Below are 19263 nucleotides of genomic sequence, written 5' to 3'. Positions count from 1 at the left end.
TTCTCTAAATGTTTTTGTATCAAACAAGAACAGCCTACATTACAAAATCAAAAGTAATAATATTTGGGCCTCCGAGCCAATATCCCAAGCTTTGTATGTAATGATTATATATTTAAACAACTGGATATTCTCTTTTAACATAAATAAATGCTTTAATAAAACAAGATGACAGGAAACGACATTACTATGGGAATTGAGGAAAGTCCTCATTAAACACCACTTATTAGAACCGCTCACCCAGGGGGCACCCCGTGGGCACCCAGTCGACTGTTTTAAGTGCCAAATGCCTAGATGTTTAAAAGCCCACATGAGCCTCTCCACAGCGTGTAAAAGTACTTGGTGATATTTTCAAAACGAGAGTCCCTTTACCATCACGGTTAAGGATTATTTTTGTTGCAATCCCAATAAATAACTCCTTCAGGTTTTGGTGTATATAATATATAAAGAGTAAAATGTAAATAATAAAGTTCAATAGACATTTTTCACAGTTGGTTGACAAGACTAAGTGCTGTGTAATTGTTTCAAATTATAATGAATACTTCTACTCTTAACGCCTTGGCAAGACAAGTGTTTGTTTTAAAAATTAATGGAAAATGAAGCCCACAGGAAGTGACAATTAAGAGCCAAATGCGCGGCTTTGCCTCACGTGGGTTATTTAGCCATACGTTTTGGGGTGTTCTTTCTCATGTTTGCTGCTTGCAGAAAATCAATAAAAAGCATGTGAAAATATCTCAACGAACACAGGGGAAATCGCGTCAGAAATCAATACTTCTCTACCAGCATGTTTAACCTGCTGAAATGAAGTGTTAATCACAGAAATAAGATACCATATTACATTTATAAACTAATGAAACTAGAAAAAGCAGAGCGTGTGACACTATCATTAAACAGCTGGAAGACATCCAAGCCTGTGTAAGTTGATAACCCTGGTACACTCGCTGGCAGGGAAAAGGCAGGTCTGCAGCGAGTCGATATGGCCAGCTCGGTTGTTAATTGAATAACAGGCAATCTATAAACAGTACTAATTGCATATGTGAAAACCTGTGTACGACTCAAGACGCTGCCTGGAGAAACACTCCAGGAAAACTACACGGATAAAGCACTCGGCAAATCTCCCGTCTCTCTCAATCCCTTCAAGTCATAGCTTCGTTTCACCACTGCCTCCTTCTGATTAACCTCTCCCCGGCCGACTTAATGATACATTTTTCAAAAGATCATTTTTCTTCCTCACCCGATACACATCACACAACTATCAATTACCCATTTCAGAAAAGAACAAACAAGTAATCTAGAAAATTCAGCCTGTGAATGGAAAGCTTTCTAAATCGTAAAAGAAGACATGGTCTTATTCCCAACAGGCAAAATGCTTTTCAGAATTGTTCCGACGCGTTCTGCAGAAGTGTGGCAGCTGCTGAGAACAGCATGGAGTGTTAAGATTTGACACTTTTTTTTTCCTTCTTCCTTAAGGATATAGCCATTTGGGGAGGCTCAGAAACTGTTGTCAGAATTTTACTTATTCATCCATTTAATAAATCCTTTTAAAATGATTATGTCAACCCTGGTGAATGCAAAACATTTCAAAACTACTGCTCTAGGACCTAAACAAACTTGATTTTTTCCAATCTGCAGAGAAGACTGCTTGGCCCGAGGGATTAGTTATGAGATAGGAAATCTCCTCTACTTTAACATTCAAATCCAAATAAGGCCAGTGCAGAGCAAAGGTCATTAACATTCTGCAAGTGTCTAGCAGCTTCCAGGAAATGAAATGAGAGACGTAATCCGCTCCCTGGTGGATACAACATCACATCATAAAACCTGGAACTACCAGTCAGAGAACCCTGTGGTACTCAGAGGCTAGACTGACTTGTCGTCACCCTGGCTCCAACACGGACAAATCGTGGGCAAGAGACTCACACTCATGGGGCCTCAGTCTCCATGTCTATAAAGTGGGAACAACAAAATATACCAGGTAAGGTTGTCATGAGGAACCAGATGGTATGGGCAATATGCTCTGTAGAGTGTCTAGCCTAAAACGTGTTCGGTAATTGTAGAGTTTTAAAAAATAATGCATGGATTAGCCATAACTGACAAATGGAAGGGCTAAAAGATGGGCAGCACCAGCCTACCGTCAAAGGACTGAGTAGCGCCTGAAGCTGACTTCCTCTCTACCCTTCATCATAATGGAAGAGAAATCGAGTTACTCCAAAATTCCTTGAAAAAATACATATTTATATCTCTCCACTTAAGATAAAAACACACAGTAGAAACTGCATTCTTCCAAGACTGAGGGAAACTCCTCAAATATGAGGCCTTTGATCAACTAGAAATACAGATGGAAAAAAATAAAAACACCCCCAAACTATAAGGAATTATTAATTAATTACTAGTTTTTAAAAAGAACAAGGTGATAAGGGCACAGGTGTGACAGACGGTGGGCGCAGGGAAATAAGTGAAGTACATGAAGAGCTGTCACCTCTGCTTTTACCCCAGATATTTGCTCCCCTGGGAATTCTTTTTTTTTTTTTTTAAAGATTTTATTAATTTATTTGACAGAGAGAGAGATCACAAGTAGGCAGAGAGGCAGGCGGGGGGGGGGGGAAGCAGACTCCCCACTGAGCAGAGAGCCCGATGCAGGGTTCGATCCCAGGACCCTGAGATCATGACCCGAGCCAAAGGCAGAGGCTTTAACCCACTGAGCCACCCAGGCGCCCCATTCCTCAGGGAATTCTTAATCCCAAGAATCCTCGGACGGTTAGGAGATAGGCCTGATCTATAGTGTTTAGATATGAATTTGGCCACTTTTACCAAAAATCAAAATTGGCCAAAAAAAGCAAAAGCAAAAACAAAACAAAACCAAACCAAACCCTTTTTTGTCAGTTTTACCAATTCACCTGACTACCAAAAGGCATGTGAATCGACGAGACTTTCCCGGACCACCCCAGTTCCAGCAGGCATTGCTCAGTGCCCTCTGCATTCACAGGCAGAAGAAAAGTGAGGAAGGGGCGCAGGCTTCTGTCTCTGCTACAGCCCAAGACTCATTTCACTGGTGGAAGTCCCCACCTACGACATGGGCACAGCAGCTTTTGGAACCTACACCTGCTTCCAGCACATGCAGCCTCTCAGCACATATAAGCAGTTAAATTTCTCATCTTACTGCATTTGAACTTTAAGAATTTGGAAACTGTCAACATAGAGCTCTCTGCTCTTGAATTAATTTTACTTCTTGCTCCAACAATCTAAACTTCCTGCTTGCTCTTAGGGCCCAATATAAACGCCCTTTTAACAAATATCATACTCAGGCAAATGTGAAATGAAGCAGGGTTCATTTACAATAGTCAACCATTAAAATACAATCATATCCAGATGAAACTCCTCTTAGATTTCAAAAGGGGGGAAAAAAAGTATCCACCTAAAATTGCATTGCATTTTGAGTACTGAAATTTCAGTGGACATTAAACAAGGCACGACCATTTCCCAAATAACTCTCTGTGAGGGTGTGTGTGTGTGAGCGTATAAACGTTAGCCCCGTAGATCTCAGTTACATTTGGTTAATATATTTGTGCCATGAAAAATGAAATTTTTCAAAATGAAATGACAAATTTTTCAAAATGAAAGGACATCCGTTACTTGAAATCAGAAGAAACTAAAACTATACAATATGGATCGTTCAATTAAACTAGGAGAGTCCCCGGGACCATTTTTTTAAAGCAGTTTATTTTGTTTGTTTGCAAATGTGTGATCACAAGATGACAAAAAAATCCTTTAGGGAAAAAGGATTCATAGATTTTAGTGAGTCACATCAAGAAGAAAATTGTGTCTCTGCGTGTCCTCCACTGAAGCCAACATTACAGAAGATTCCTGATATAAATAGATGAAAACTATTTTTCAAAAATCTTAAAATTTCTATCTTAATATAGAAAGATTTTCACTACCCGCATCAAAAATTCTGAAAGCTCCTATTACTAATTCATTTTCCCTCAAAACAAAGATGAGTAGTATACCAGACAGACAAGCTTGGAAGCTGAATAAAGAACCCTTACCGTCCAGGAGCTCCAAGTAAAATGTATCTTACACTCTTCCCTGTAATACAACGTTGTGATACACTTGACCAACGTTCTATGGAAGTACAAAGGATAAGAATAGACGGTTTCTGAAGTAGAAACAGTATTTTGGCAAGATGAGAAGTTGGGAGAATGGGCATTCCAGAGCGAAGCTTCCTCCTAAGCAAAGCGTGAGGTTTAAAATGCATGAACTGATTTGGAAAGAACAAGACTATAAAATGCATAAAGGTGGGTTGGCAGAGTATGAAGCTGCAAAGACCAGTCGTGATGGGCCTTAGGGCGCACGCGAGATAGTTTAGAATTTCTCCCAAAGTCAACGAGAAGACATCCCAGGGATATTCTTGAGCAAGGAGGTGACGACGAGAATTATAGGAGGGTCCCGGTGGCAGGGTCAGCCTGCAGGGGCACCGGGGCCTGACCTCTGGAAGCCAGTTAGAGGGCCCATGTAACTGCTTGAGTGAGAAGTTGATGCTGGTGTGACCAGGACAATGACACGAGAGGGGATTTCCGTGATACCTCAAAGGAAGCATGGGTAGGAACCGAACCGGATGTGGAGGGAGAAGGATCGCCAGCAACAGCCATGCCATTTCTAGCTTGAGTGACTAGGTGGTGAGGCTATGAACCAAGGAAGGAAATAGAGGATAATGTTGGAAAACTTCTGGAACTAGTCAGGTAAAAACTATTCGTTATACATGTACAGTGGAGAAAATACTATAACATCCAAAGTAAAAGTACAGTATGCCCAGGTGAGCAGGGAAAACACATCAACTTTGGCTTTTTCCATTTAAAAAAAGCATACTTATAAATCCACTACCAACACTCCACTTTTCATACAGTAAAACTCACTAAGCTTCTTCGGTTATAGATGTCCATCCTCTCATTTCTTTGGTTCATTATTTCCTTTGGCTATCCTGTATCTGTGAATCAGATCTTCCTAACTCTGGAAATTAAATCGTGATGCAAACATTTCATTCTCTCCTCAGAGAGCACGAGTGTTGGAGTTCACTTTGGTTCATGTACAGCCCTTAGAAACTATCAGGAAGGGCGCTTGGGTGGCTCAGTGGGTTAAGCCGCTGCCTTCGGCTCAGGTCACGATCTCAGGGTCCTGGGATCGAGCCCCGCATCGGGCTCTCTGCTCAGCAGGGAGCCTGCTTCCCTCTCTCTATCTCTGCCTGCCTCTCTGTCTACTTGTGATCTCTCTCTGTCAAATAAATAAATAAAATCTTAAAAAAAAAAAAAAGAAACTATCAGGAAGACTGTGCGATTCTCTTCATGTGAAGGCAGAGAGTACAGAGGATCAAAGGCAACGTCTTCCCACTGTGCTATAATTTGGGCCCCCTAAGTCTTCCAGAAGAAGTGGTCAGTACAGAAGAGTCAGAGCTGACCTGGTGTAAAGAGGAGTCAGACAGGGGCTGCAGCCGTTACCAGTGAGAGCTGGGCGGGGCCGGGAGGTATAAAAGAAGGAAAACAAACTCAGAGGAATGCATCAGTTACCTTCAACGTCACAACTCAGGTAGTTCCGCACTTCATTCAAAATGAAATTGATATCTTCTTCCGAAGGAATGGGATGGTGTGTGACATCAGTTGGCGTGTCAGTCGTGCCAGCTATAGTCATCTTTTGCCAGGGTAAGAAGAAGATAACTCGCCCATCACTCGTTGCTGGGTCAAGAAGTCCCATGCTCTCGGGGCTAATGTAAAAAGAAGGGTTATACATTTCTGAAATTAGTAGAAGTTTAGTCCTCCATCTGCATTGTAAAAACTATTCACTAATGGTCATATAAGCAAACGAGAAACAAGTGACCTATTACTTTTACTGCCAATGCTGTACTGTAGAAATTCTTAAAGGAAAAAAAATAATTTTGATAACAAAAAAGAATGGAGCAAGTGTGATAATAAAATTCACAGCAGAACAAGCCCCCCCCCCCCATTTCAACAATGCAAGGTTAATTAAGAAAGTGGACTTCACCTTCCAATTGTTTGGTTTTTTTATATTCCTTGGACCATTCACATCAGATAATGTCAGTGGGATAAATGTCTCTAATTCCTTTTATGATGGTCAATTAAGGAGAGCTCTTCAACCTTTTTTCAAGTCTATGAAAAGTATTTTCCTGGGACATTTGACATTTGGCACATCTTTCAGCATAAGGTCTCAGAAGTACATGAGAAAAGCCAGGGGTCTAAGTTTCTAGAAACTAACATGTAATCAAAAAGTTCTTTACTCCTTTGTAACCTAGATGGACTTATACCACTTCACCAAATATGAGACTTCTCACTTTATTTCAGTTCTACAGAAACCTCAAGAAGTACATCAATGAGAAAAGGGCTCATTTTATCCTACTACCTAAATAAGAATGTATCAGGACAAGGTCAAAAAGAAAGGGATATCTTAGCAATGACAGTCTTTAAACAGAAGTAAGAGCCTAAGGTACTATGCTATTAAATTAAGGTTCAAGGATGCCTCTTCGGACAGATTACATAAAATCTTCCAAAATATTAGTCAGTAATTTTCACTAAATGTATACTTAATATTCTCAAGCCAAAGTATAAAACATACTTGAAACAACAGGCAACTATAAATACATATTAACAAACCCTGTTCAATTGTGTCAGTAGATCAGTAGAAAACATTATTTTAATGCATTCATTAACCATTCAAAGAAATTTGGAGAAGTTGATAAAGGGTGGGAGGAATCTTGATGTCTCATGTTTACAGAGTCCCTGCAAAGCCTCAGTTACTGAATTCTCATAGCAAGCCAATGTTAACAGTATCTTCAGTTTCCATTAATGAAATTTCTTAAATAGAAAACGTAATTCCATTTGGTTTAAGTAAGTTTCAACAAGTCCCTCCCATACCCACAAATTTTAAAGGGCAAACAGTCAACTTTTTCTGTTTATTATTCCCTTGAAAAAATGTTTTTTTTTTAACTCCTATTGATTCATTTGTGTAAGGATAAGAGACTAACAACTGTTTAAAAACAAACAAAAATAATTATTTCATGAAAAAGAAGTCTAAGAGCCCCGGCCAGCCCAGTTGGTAGAACACACGATTCTTGATGTTGGGATCATGACTTAAACCTCACGTTGGGCATACAGCTTACTTTAAAAAAGTATAAAAAAATAAAAAAAATAAAGATCTACAAAATAACTTGTTTAAAAAAAAAAGATTGTATAATCAGCTTAGCTAATGCACCTTCTTTACGTAAACCACAAGGAGTAGGAGTCTTTCTTTGCAAAGACCCATCCGTTCCATGAAATGCTGCCATTTCCACACATCCTTTGTATAAAGAAACACTGTCTACAGCACACTTGAGAGACACCAAGAGAGTGGGCCACAGTTCTATTTAGCATATACAGAAAGCACCACAGAAGCGAGTCAATCATTTAAGCTTTCAGCTAAGATCTCATCTTCACTCAGTCTTACTTAAAGAAAATAATTTACTTTCATTTTTATATGTTGAAAACTACAAGTAGAGAATATTTTATACGTTTTTTTGCTTTGTGTTTGTCCTAAGTCTCCCTTAAAAATCTTAAAAGAAACTAGTTAATTATGTATTTTGTAAGCAACTGATTTGATCCTGGGTTAATATACCCTTACATTAAATCAGTCACTTTGGTACTGGGAATTAACTCATTCAGAGTTCAAGTTTTCAATGTGATCAACAGTACCATGTTGAAAGAAAAGGAGAAATTCCATATCCTAATGTTTAAGGAGCCCACTATATGTTGGCATATATATATACATATATATATGTATATGTATATATATAGATTTTTTAATTTATTTACTTGACAGACAGAGATCACGAGTAGGCAGAGAGGCAGACAGAGAGAGAGGAGGAAGCAGAGAGGAGCAGAGAGCCAGATGCGGGGGTCGATCCCAGGACTCTGGGATCATGACCTGAGCCGAAGGCAGAGGTTTTAACCCACTGAGCCACCCGGGTGCCCCTATGTTGGTATATTTTATGTATGATCATTTTATGGACCAGATATCATACGATGTGCTTAAATAACCAATAAACCTGATAAACTTTAACATAAAATTGTAATAGTCATCCACCTAGACATGAAATGCTATTAGAAAAGCACAACAACTGGGGCGCCTGGGTGGCTCAGTGGGTTAAAGCCTCAGCCTTCCGCTCAGGTCATGATCTCAGGGTCCTGGGATCAAGCCCCGCATGGTGCTCTCTGCTCGGCGGGAAGCCTGCTTCCCTTCCTCTCTCTGCCTGCCTCTGCCTACTTGTGATCTCTTGTCTGTCAAATAAATAAATTAAAAAAAAAAAAAAGAAAAGCACAACAACTGAATCCTCGAAAACCTTTCAGTGCAATAAAAGCGGTTTAAAGGGTGAAGGTGATGGTTACCAACACACACGTAACTGGAACCTGTAGAGAATCAACTGCTTAAGCAAAGACATATGTGTCAAACATAAAATTAACAGGCACAGAGGGAAGACAAAGCACCTAATGAACGGTATAAAATTTTAAGAATCCACTTGGAAATACCTTTCATCAGTTCTAAATTACCTAATTCATACTCTCCCTTTGGGAAAAAGTTTGTTTTCTTATGAAGGATTAATTCTGCAAGGTCATGCTGAAGTTGGAAAACGGCTATCAACGACAGTGAAAGTATGTACAGCCCAGGGAGACAGGTCTTTTTTCAATATGTATGATTCACTTGACATCAGGAGGCAAAGCTTGCTGCTAATTTATGTGTGTGTCTAGGATTAAACATAATGAACATTTTTCTCATGCAGACCACTGCCTTCCTGAAGTACCCTTATTTAAACTGAAATCAATTTATTGTTAACTACTTAGCAATCAGTGTTAGAGCTATCAGTATGCACACAGCAATATAAAAAAAAAAAATTGGCCTCTTGCTAGAGGTAAAAGGCATCCATAGGTAGAAAGAGGAGATTATTATTTTCATGTATGTTAGTCATTTGTTGCGTCGTTGCTGCTTTTGAAAGAGCATTTAGCTACAACTCTGATGAAAATTACAGATTCCTTCTTAGTGTCAGCTAAAGAGTACCTTTAAAAATAAATGATTTCTGTTGGCTGGGTTTCCTGAAATTAAAATAATCCAAACAAGAAAGTTGCTACTGTGCATGTGTATGTTAGGATCATAACAAGCTTAATAAGTGACATGATGATACTCCCAAAACAGCCCAACAGGGCATACACATGGTCCTTGCTCTATATTTTACCAGCCTACCCCCAACATGTCAGTGGCTACTGAACTCACTGCATTTCTAAACTGATCAGGTGCTAGTGGAAATGTTAGGCCTTAGGTCCCACCAGTCAGTTTATAGGGCTGCCCCAGGAGTCCTGACTCACCCCCTCCCCACCCGAGGACCTTGTCAAACCCTTGAGCTATAATTGAATGTGACTAATCAATGAGTCCAGAGAGGCATTTTAGTCTGACCCCATATTCCAGTTGATATGGAAAGCAAAACCATCCCTCTGGGATGCCTTAAGGTCAGTGCTAAAGAGGGAATAAACCCTTAATCCAGGCCATAATCCCAAATGGAGGGGCAACAGACCTCGAATGGGAAGTAGGCTGCAAACCACTCCTCTAAGGTTTCAGACAGGCTGTATAGTGGTTAGAGTTCAAAGTGCTACAAATGGGGACATTCATTTCTCCCAAAGTAGCACGAGATCCCTTACTGCATCGGAAGCAGGCCCAGCGGCCACTAACACTTTCATGATTCATGGAGAGGGGCCCTGAAGCTAATGACAAATTTAGGGGGGGTTATGAAAGGCATTTCATTTTGAAAATACTACATCCAGGTGATACATATTCATATTTCTTTGAAAACACCGACCTCCTCTGTTATTAGCAGGTTATGAAGTATCGTGCAGGACTAAACGTGTAGTGTGACCTCTTTCACGTAAAATTTTTAAAAGGACAGACAGTTGTGCAAGTATAAACACACAATTTTACAGAAGGAATCATCAGGAAATGTTATAGATTATCAGAGAAGAACTGAAGTGAGGGAAAAGGTAGGGAACCTGGGGAAGAAGAAAGACTCTCACTCTTCATTTTGTATCTATTTTTCCACAGTGATTACTTTTACTTATTCTCTTTTGTACACGTGGGCTATCTGAGCACTAAAACGAAGAATCACATTTTGTTTTCATCTTAATTTCATATTCATATGTTCATATAGAGAAATTACAATTTCTCTATATTAAAAATATCCCTTATAGGTGAAAAAGCAAGAATCTCAATTTGGGCAAGTTAACACATTCAAAAATACTTACTGGGGGCGCCTGGGTGGCTCAGCGGGTAAAAACCTCTGCCTTCGGCTCAGGTCATGATCCCGGGGTCCTGGGATCGAGCCCCGCATCAGGTTCTCTGCTTGGCTGGGAGCCTGCTTCCTCCTCTCTCTCTCTCTGCCTGCCTCTCTGCCTACTTGTAATCTCTATCTGTCAAATAAATAAATCTTTAAAAAAAAAAATACTTACTGGTCACTATAGGTGCCAGACACGTCATGAAGAGTAGTCAATAAAACAGATACAAAGTAATCAATCAGAGAAAGACAATTATCATATGATCTCTCTGATATGAGGAGTTAGGGAAACAAGACAGGGGACCACAGGGGAAGGAACTGAAAATGAAACAAGACGAAACCAGAGAGGGAAACAAACCATAAGAGACTCTTTTTTTTTTTTTTAAAGATTTTATTTATTTGACAGAGAGAAACCACAGAGAGGCAGGCAGAGAGAGAGGAAGGGAAGCAGGCTCTCTGCTGAGCAGAGAGCCCGATGTGGGACTCGATCCCAGGACCCTGAGATCATGACCTGAGCCGAAGGCAGCGGCTTAACCCACTGAGCCACCCAGGTGCCCCACCATAAGAGACTCTTAATCTCAGGAAACAAACTGAGGGTTGCTGGAACTGGGGGCAGGGGGCGGGGAAGCTGGATGATGGACACTGGGGAGGGTATGTACTATGGTGAGTGCTGTGAATTGTGTCAGACTGATGATTCACAGACCTGTACCCCTGAAACAAACAATATGTTATATTTTAATTAAAAAAATAATTGAAGGATCAGTGTCAAAATATATATAAATTAGGTACTATCATGAAATAAATACCCAGAAGTTGAAAGAAGTCACTTGCCAAGGTCACGCAGTCAGTAAGAAGTAAAGTGATGAACAGCAAGTTCTATACTTCTGTACCAAGGCATCACCTTAATTTGCCCTCTGTCTCCCCATTTTAATGATGGGTAAACTAAGGTTTACAGAATAAATTGGCCCGTTCCAACTGATGTCATTATTAAGTGGCAGAATTAACATAGGGGTTAATAGGTCCTCTGATATCATGGGGCAATAGTGAAGAAAACGTGAAATATAATACCCACGAGATTATATTGAATCTACTAAGATCCAAACAAATATGATAATGTGTGTGTCCATAGTTCAGGTACTATATCTATAGTCTAAAAGATATTTTAAAGAAACAAACCCCTCCAAAAAAACTTACAAATGAGCTATCCTTGCATATATTAATCCAATAGAAAATAAATGGATATAATTATGAATGGAACTATAGTTGAAAATTTCCTATATATAAGAAACATTTGCATATTTCCATATATTTACTTCTCTCCTCATTTAATTAAACTCTGGCTAACAGTTTTTAGAACTCTATTTAAAGTACTCCAGCATACTTTTTAGTATTGAGCCTGAAAACACCTTACTTTCTTCAGTCCTAAGTGAAAATACTATTAATGATCTACTTATTACACATAGACATTTAGAAAATGAGAAAGAAATCTTGGAAGTTGGTGGATAAGAAATAGAGTTCCATATTTTTTTTGGATAGAATTGTAATATTTTTCTAGGTAGAAGTGTACAAATTAGGTGTATCTCTCCTCAGGAAAATTTAGTTACTGAAAAACTGATAATGAAGCAGCAGTATCACAGAACACAGCAGGATGGCATTCCAGGAGAAGGTGATGTTAAACAAAATACAGATTCTGTACATCCATTTTATCAAATATTAAAGGATTTATATAACCTTTATGGAAGATTTCAAAAATACGGAAGAGATCACTCTCATCCTACCCACATTACCTAGAAATTAGCACCTTTAACTGTTACCCATGACCATATCACCTAAAGAGAACCCCCTTTAGTATTTCTATATACCAGTACAGTTTAGATCATACTGCACATAAAATCTTGTATCCTTCACTTTAACATTGTTAGTGTTTTCTTTTTTTTTTAAGATTTTATTTACTTATTTGACAAAGAGAGAGATCACAAGTAGGCATAGAAGAAGGCAGAGAGAGAGGGGGAAGCAGGCTCCCTGCTGAGCAGAGAGCCCGATGCGGGGCTGTATCCCAGGACCCTGGGATCATGACCTGAGCCGAAGGCAGAGGCTTAATCCACTGAGTCACCCGGCGCCCCCAACATTGTTAGTGTTTTCTAACATCATTAGTGTTTTCCTGAAATATTAAAGTTAGTTATCATTTTAATAGCTGTATAGTATTCCCTTGTGCAGCTATGCCATAATTCATTTATCCATCCTATTAAGGTTAGGAATGGAAGCAGTTTCTAATATTTCTCAACAACAAACAGTATCATAATGGATAGCTGGAGCATAGATTATTACTCCATACAAAATTGCAAATTTGCCTATTAGACTGACTACACATGGAGATCAAAGTAGTACACATGTTCCATGCTCTTAGCATGGTCACATGAATTTTTCCACAGAAGTCTTGACAGGTACATTAGAGCTAATCATTATTAATTTCTTAACTAAAATCACCTAAATGTTTCTTTCTTAATTTGTTAATTTTTTCCAAAATATGTAAACACAGAATAGTTTAATGTGCCCATCACTCAACTTAAGTGATTTTCAATTAATAGCTATTTTTGTCCCATCTCTATCCTTACCCATTTCTCCACTGGCAATTATCTCTGTTAATATGCAGATTAGGAATTATATCCAATTTTTACTTGCTGTAATATTTTTCAAAATACATCTTAAAAGCGATAAACATACACATATCTGTGCGGTCCTCACTTTCAGATTCTCCATAAGCAAATCTGAGCATTTTCCGAAACTAATTTGTTGATATTTTAATTAAAATATGCCCTTCATGGAAATTTTTACCGAATTCACCTTTAATACTTTAAAATTCAAAAATACTAACGCTTGATCTCTAAAGGTGAGTACAGCGAAGGACGTACAAAAACAGGTCCCAAATCTTTAACCCCAAGAAATGAGTCTTAGTGCAACAGCTAAGAAATTCCCGTGTCTGGATTGTATTTTGTATTTTGGGAGAGTTCCTTCGCTTATTTCTCCTCATTTTGTACAGCAAGCTAGACCATCTCTTATTAAGAGAAGTGTGCCGGAAGACTAAATGCGGACGATTTCCCACAGTCCCCACTCTGGCCGCGGCGCCCGGGGCATCCAGCTACCTGTAATAACCAGGCATCACGATGTGGACACCCGCGCTCGGCTGGCAGATCGCCGTGGCGTTCTTATCATCCATTTTGCGCACGGTGTCTGTGAAAGGTCCTGTAGCATTGATAACACATTTGGCTCTCACATCAAATTCCTGCCCTGTGAAAGAAAGCAGCATCGATCACATGCCCCATTTGTTCCTCTGCTCACTGATGCTTTGGGTTATTAATTCAGCTATAAACTTAACCTATGGCGAAGTATATTGTATACCACACTAAGTGATACCAGCAGAGGAGTCACTGAAAAGCCACACAAAGCCTTGCATCTGAGCAAATTTACTGAAATAAGACCAAGCTGAAGAAAGAGCTCACCACCTTTTCACCTCAGTCCTGTCTAGTTTGCAAAGTGCCCAGCATCTGCGGGCCAGACAGGAAGAAAGGGGATAAGTAAGCAAGCGGCTTTCTCCTTAAAACTCAAATGTGGAAACAGCGTTAACACGAGCTGACATACACCTCAGTGCTGGTTCTTCTGCTCAAGGGAACCAGGTAATTTTGAAACCCTGGCTCCATGGCCGTAGAATCAGGACAAGGATGAAAATCTAACCAAAGTGAAAGTGATTGACTCTAACAATGTAGAAATGCACCTCCTGTATCACTTACTTTGAAACTTGGCACATATATTTAATTTTATTAATAACATGTTTTTGTAAAGCAAATGGAATGCATTCATAGCTGTGGGAATTTTGTGGGCCTGCCTTTATTATTATCATTATCATTATTATTATTTAACACAAAGGGGAAAAATTGCCAAGTACCACAAGGGAAAATTTTCACGTTAAACCAGTCATTGTTGACAATAAGGAATATAATTAATAGGACTCTGAAATGTGGCTTAAGTAAAAGAGAAGTGACAGAAAAATTATAATTCAGTCCTTACACTGGCAAGGCAAGACGCTAAGAAATCCCACCCTGCTCCAGCCTCGGCATACCTGTGAGCACGTCCTTGCACCGCGCGCCGCTTACTCGCTCCTTCCCCGTGTGGGGGTCTGTCTTCTTGAGCAAGCTCACTACCTCCATGTAATTGGCTGTGGCAGCCCCATACCTGGCAGCAGTGAGGGCAATGGCAAGGTTCATCCGAGCGTCGTTGTGTTGTCCTGCAGCAGGGGAAAGCATCAGAGGAGGGACAGGAGTCACCTCGAGCCACAGACTGGTGGTACAGAAGTGTGTCACAACAGATATGTCACGTCGGTCCCTGTCACCCGGAATATATGTGATGGCTGGTCGGCTCTGTGGGTTATGGTTTAAAACTAGTGGCCATTCTTGGTCTGGCATTTACCCGCCCCGTCACCAAGTGCACTTTGTGTCCTGCAAAAAGGACGAAAATATATATAGATATAGATATAGATATAGACATATAGGTATAGATATAGATACATCCCTTTCCTCCAAGAGCTCACATCGGTTATCTGAAAATGAAGAAATAAGTAATTATTCTCGCAGTTTGGGAACATATGTACATGTCAGACTTTTCCCAATACAGACAACCCGTATGCACGCAAGTGAAGCAATTCAAACCCTCAGAATATCTGGCACCCCAACTGGTGTTGATTAACAATCTCTAGGAGTATGTGCTCTATCTAATATTCAAAATCAAGAGCTTAATCTTCCATAGACAGTCTCTCAGTATTCTACAAAAGGATTTTTCTTGGTTTGACTTTGATCAGAGCTCCTGAAAATGTAACATTTTTTTTTAAATCACACATAAAAGGTAATAAATTAAGCAAGGCAAAAATTTAATTACAGAACAATTCCTACCTGTAGTGTTAAAGATTTATTGCTGAAAAATCCTAGTTAAAGAAAACTAAGGGGGAGGGGAGGGGAGGAAGATGATTAATCACTTTAAAATACTGGCATCACGAGAGACGTTTTCTATTTATTATTGCCAGTGGAGTTCACGCTGACCAGGAAGAATTACTCTACATTGCAGGGGCCAGGTTCTCTGTGCCCTGAATAATTAATTACCCAGGGCTAGATGTATTGAATCAGGGTTCAAATTCCCACACACTGGGATCAGTTCTATCAAGATAATGCTGATAAAGGGATGAATTTGTAATGGATATTGTTGTTGATTTATGTTGCCAGCATACCAAACATTTAGTATAAATGGTTTATGTAAAGTTTCTTCCTTGTGATTCAGTCTGTGCAGGGCCAGAAGCCCTATATAGGTAATCTGCTCCAGCTAAAAGGGCAAAGTTATAAAGAGAGAATCAATGACCGAAGATCTGCCACCCCTCCCCACAAACGTCTTATTCCCAAACTGCTGAACTAATACGATCAGCCAAGAGTCTTTCCCTCTACTTTAAATCCTCTAGCAGTGGAGAACATACATCGAACTTCGAATGCAGAATAAGGGGTTATTTTATCCAGAAATTAATAGGATGGAAGTAGGGGGAGAAAGGAACAAGAGCAGGTGCAGCTAAAGGGTAAGTGGGAAGAAAAGACGGGCAGCATTCGGATCAATTTCAACTCAGCATGACCCTCAAACTGCCATTAAAATCGTCAGCAGATATATTTAAAGTTAAGTCTAAGAAACCAAATTCTATTAATGGAGGGCTTATTTGAAATTGGAAGATGTCCTATCAAGTTAGATGCATGCAACAAACCAAAGAAACTAAATAAGAATTCCATTATAGATCTTCTCTCTAAACTACGGAGATTACGCATCTAAACCAAAGAGAGTAGCCATCCTGTCCAATCCTTCTACTAGATTTATGTACATAACGATGAAACAGCCTATGGGTGGTACAAGAAATCCAAGTCATGTTGTTATGGTAGGAAAACTCACACTCCACCAGGTGGCCTTGATTTACACACAGGACGAGTCTCCACGTGTAAATTAACTATTTTAAATCCTATATGAAGTCACTGTTCAGAGGAACCAGGCAGAAATCCCATTTGTTTTTTTGTTTGTTTGTTTTTTAAGATTTTATTTATTTATTTGACAGAGAGAGATCACAAGTAGGCAGAGAAGCAGGCAGAGGTGGAGGGGGAAGCAGGCTCCCTGCAGAGCAGAGAGCCCGATGCAGGGCTCGATCCCAGGACCCTGAGATCATGACTTGAACCGAAGGCAGAGGCTTAACCCACTGAGCCACCCAGGCGCCCCAGGAATCCCATTTGTTAACTGATTATTTTGTAAAGCAGTATATCTAGTACACAGTTATCTAGTAATAAAACTCGAATCTTTGAAAATCCAAAATCTCTCTTTTATAACCTTTTCAAAATACAAAATCTGAGCGGAACAGCACTGCTACACTGTATCAAGCTCTGTTCCTTCTATACTAAGAAATACCACCACCACCCCCGCCCCCCACCCCTGGGCCATTAGCTCCAAATCCGGATACTTTTTAAGGTAAACAAGAGCGACATCAGTTAAAAGTGTGAGAAGGAAAGAAGTTTCTTTGGTCCTTATTTTCCACGCCCACGCTGCTTCCTGGCAGCCCTGCCATGTCACTTACTTAACGAACAAAGGACTTCACGCCATGATCCCCACCTGCCCCAATTCTCCCACTGCCATTATTCTCACTATCTAGGCTTGTCAAATTTTTGCTACTCCCTCAACATTCCTGCCATTTCACACCTTCTTGCCTTTGTCCCCACTAATATGTCTCTGGCTGCAATACTGTTCTAGAAGCTCAGACAACTCCTATCCATCCCTCACGATCTGGTTCCAAGAACTCCCCTCGAACTCCTGCCTTCCCTGAGTCCCTCCAAGGCAAAGTTTTCCCCCCTTCTTTAGAGCCAGTATTATATTTTGTATCTACCTTTTTTTTTTTTACAGGCTTTATGATATTATATTTACCCACGTATCCATCAACTTAAAAAAAAAACTAAGAAGTCTTGATGATGACTGAAGCACTGAGACAAATACAGGGAACACACCGGTCTCTGAACTCACCTGCCCGGTACCATCGCCGTACAATTTCCCATTTCCTCATCCCCGTCATGGGAAGGCAGGAAACCATTCTTGCTCAGCTTTTGTTTTGGTTTTTCCTTGCTAATACCAAGCACAGGCAGGTATTGAGTACGTGTTAAGTTTAGCCGAATTCCATTCAGTGAATTAAATAAACAGGGCTACTTGTAGTCTCAGATTTACAGACTTGGAGACTTATATCAATTTTATATAAATTCATAAATTTTTACAGTCTTACCTCTAACTATGAAATGTTTTGTCTCATGTTAAAGACATTTCCATAAGTTGGTGGCAAGAAATTTTGAGGGAAGCAGGAAACCTCAGAAAGGTGGAAAATCTGAACGTAAACCCAAACTAACCCTAATATTTAAGCTGAATCAAGTGGGACAGGGGGAGAAATGGTTATGAATGATTCCCTCAAGACTCATCCTATTTCCCCTTTCTCTGCGGGGGGGCGGGGGGGCGGTGCAGACACAAGTATGGTAAGTTCTTAAACATTGAGGAGTAAGCATTTCGACTTTCCTCTGGGCCCAGGAGCTCACACCTCCACCCCAAAAGTCGCCTTCCTTGCAGACATTCAGCTTAATTCATTTACCTCCTTGGATTCATGATAGACATCCTCCCCTATCCAATTTAAATTCACCCTTTACCCTGAGACACCCAGATGCTCTCAGTGTATGCTTCCCAGGAGAAATGGTAAATTTTCACTATTCTTAACTAAATTCCCCTCCAACCCCCTTTACTGACATTTTGAAAGGTATCTATGTGCCTCCTGTAATTTTATGTCTGGAGAAAAGAAGTTTTTGACAACACTGCATGTCATTGGAATGTGATACAATAATTTCAACTCACCACCCCCCACCCACCCAATTGATCTGCTTATTAAGTTTGGATTTTCCAATCCGTTTCCTGAGAGCCAGGCAACATGATACTAGTCACTGATCAGTGAATAGCATAGTTTTACGTTGGCACTTACACAAGGACCCAGACGGGGACTGTGAAAATCTGTTTCCTACTCTATTCTCCTTTTGCACTTGAAATCTCACATATGTGCACATATTGAACTTACAACTCGTACGAGAGGAAGCACATGAGAGGTGGAACTATAACTGTTTTCCCTTGTTTAGAAAAGCACAATATTAAATCAGCCTACCCAAAAGAATGAAGGTCAGTGCTGGCAGAGAAGGATTTTGTCTTAATTCTCAATGGCCCTGTGTATAGGATAGTGAGAGATACTTACTACGCAAAAAAGTATTTCAGAATGTCACCATCTAAAAGATCGGCCTCAAATGTAAATATTTTGGAGACATAGCAGTATTGCTCTCCTCAGAGGGTTTCAAAGTTTGGCAAACTAAGTTAACACGCAAAACCGCTGAAAAAAAGAGAAGGAATCCCTGAATGTGGAAAGGATGTGAAGAACGAGTAAATATGAAAAAACCCTCGATAACATATTCCCTGGCATTTTCCTGGTCCTTCAGAGCTAAAATCATACAATGCTCTTAATTTCTACCTACAGTCTTCTTTTCATACAGGGTACTTTTAAAATGGCCATTTACAGGGCATAGACATAACTATGGACCCAGGAATCTGAATAGAAAGACTATAGATTTAAAAAATAAATCATTCTGAATTAAAATAACACTTGCCCATAACTTCAGCATCAATAAAAACTGCCTGGCCTGGGTCTCTTGGAATCACATGACTCCTGCTGAGGTAGGACGGGGTGTGGTGGGATGCTTGAAAGAAAGAACACTTCTAATCCCATTCTAGCAAAATCCACAGGGCAGGCTTCATTGTCTCAGACTGACAGTGTCACA

The 19263-nt window shown here is 39.9% G+C and overlaps 1 protein-coding gene across 2 annotated transcripts in view; it reads right to left on the bottom strand.

The window, feature by feature from the left end:
* Window positions 1–19263, bottom strand: part of GPD2 (glycerol-3-phosphate dehydrogenase 2) — a 142883-nt gene that overhangs the window by 20286 nt on the left and 103334 nt on the right. For both annotated transcript variants that reach the window (XM_046019365.1, XM_046019364.1), the window contains exons 7-9: window positions 14466–14630; window positions 13492–13636; window positions 5556–5749 (exon numbers count right to left, since the gene is read on the bottom strand). In XM_046019365.1, the coding sequence (XP_045875321.1) occupies window positions 5556–5749; window positions 13492–13636; window positions 14466–14630 (504 nt within the window). The remainder of the gene's footprint in view (window positions 1–5555; window positions 5750–13491; window positions 13637–14465; window positions 14631–19263) is intronic.

Source organism: Meles meles, chromosome 9, assembly GCF_922984935.1.
Source record: "Meles meles chromosome 9, mMelMel3.1 paternal haplotype, whole genome shotgun sequence".
Classification (NCBI taxonomy): Eukaryota; Metazoa; Chordata; class Mammalia; order Carnivora; family Mustelidae; genus Meles; species Meles meles.
This window is presented reverse-complemented; position numbering and strand designations above follow the sequence as displayed.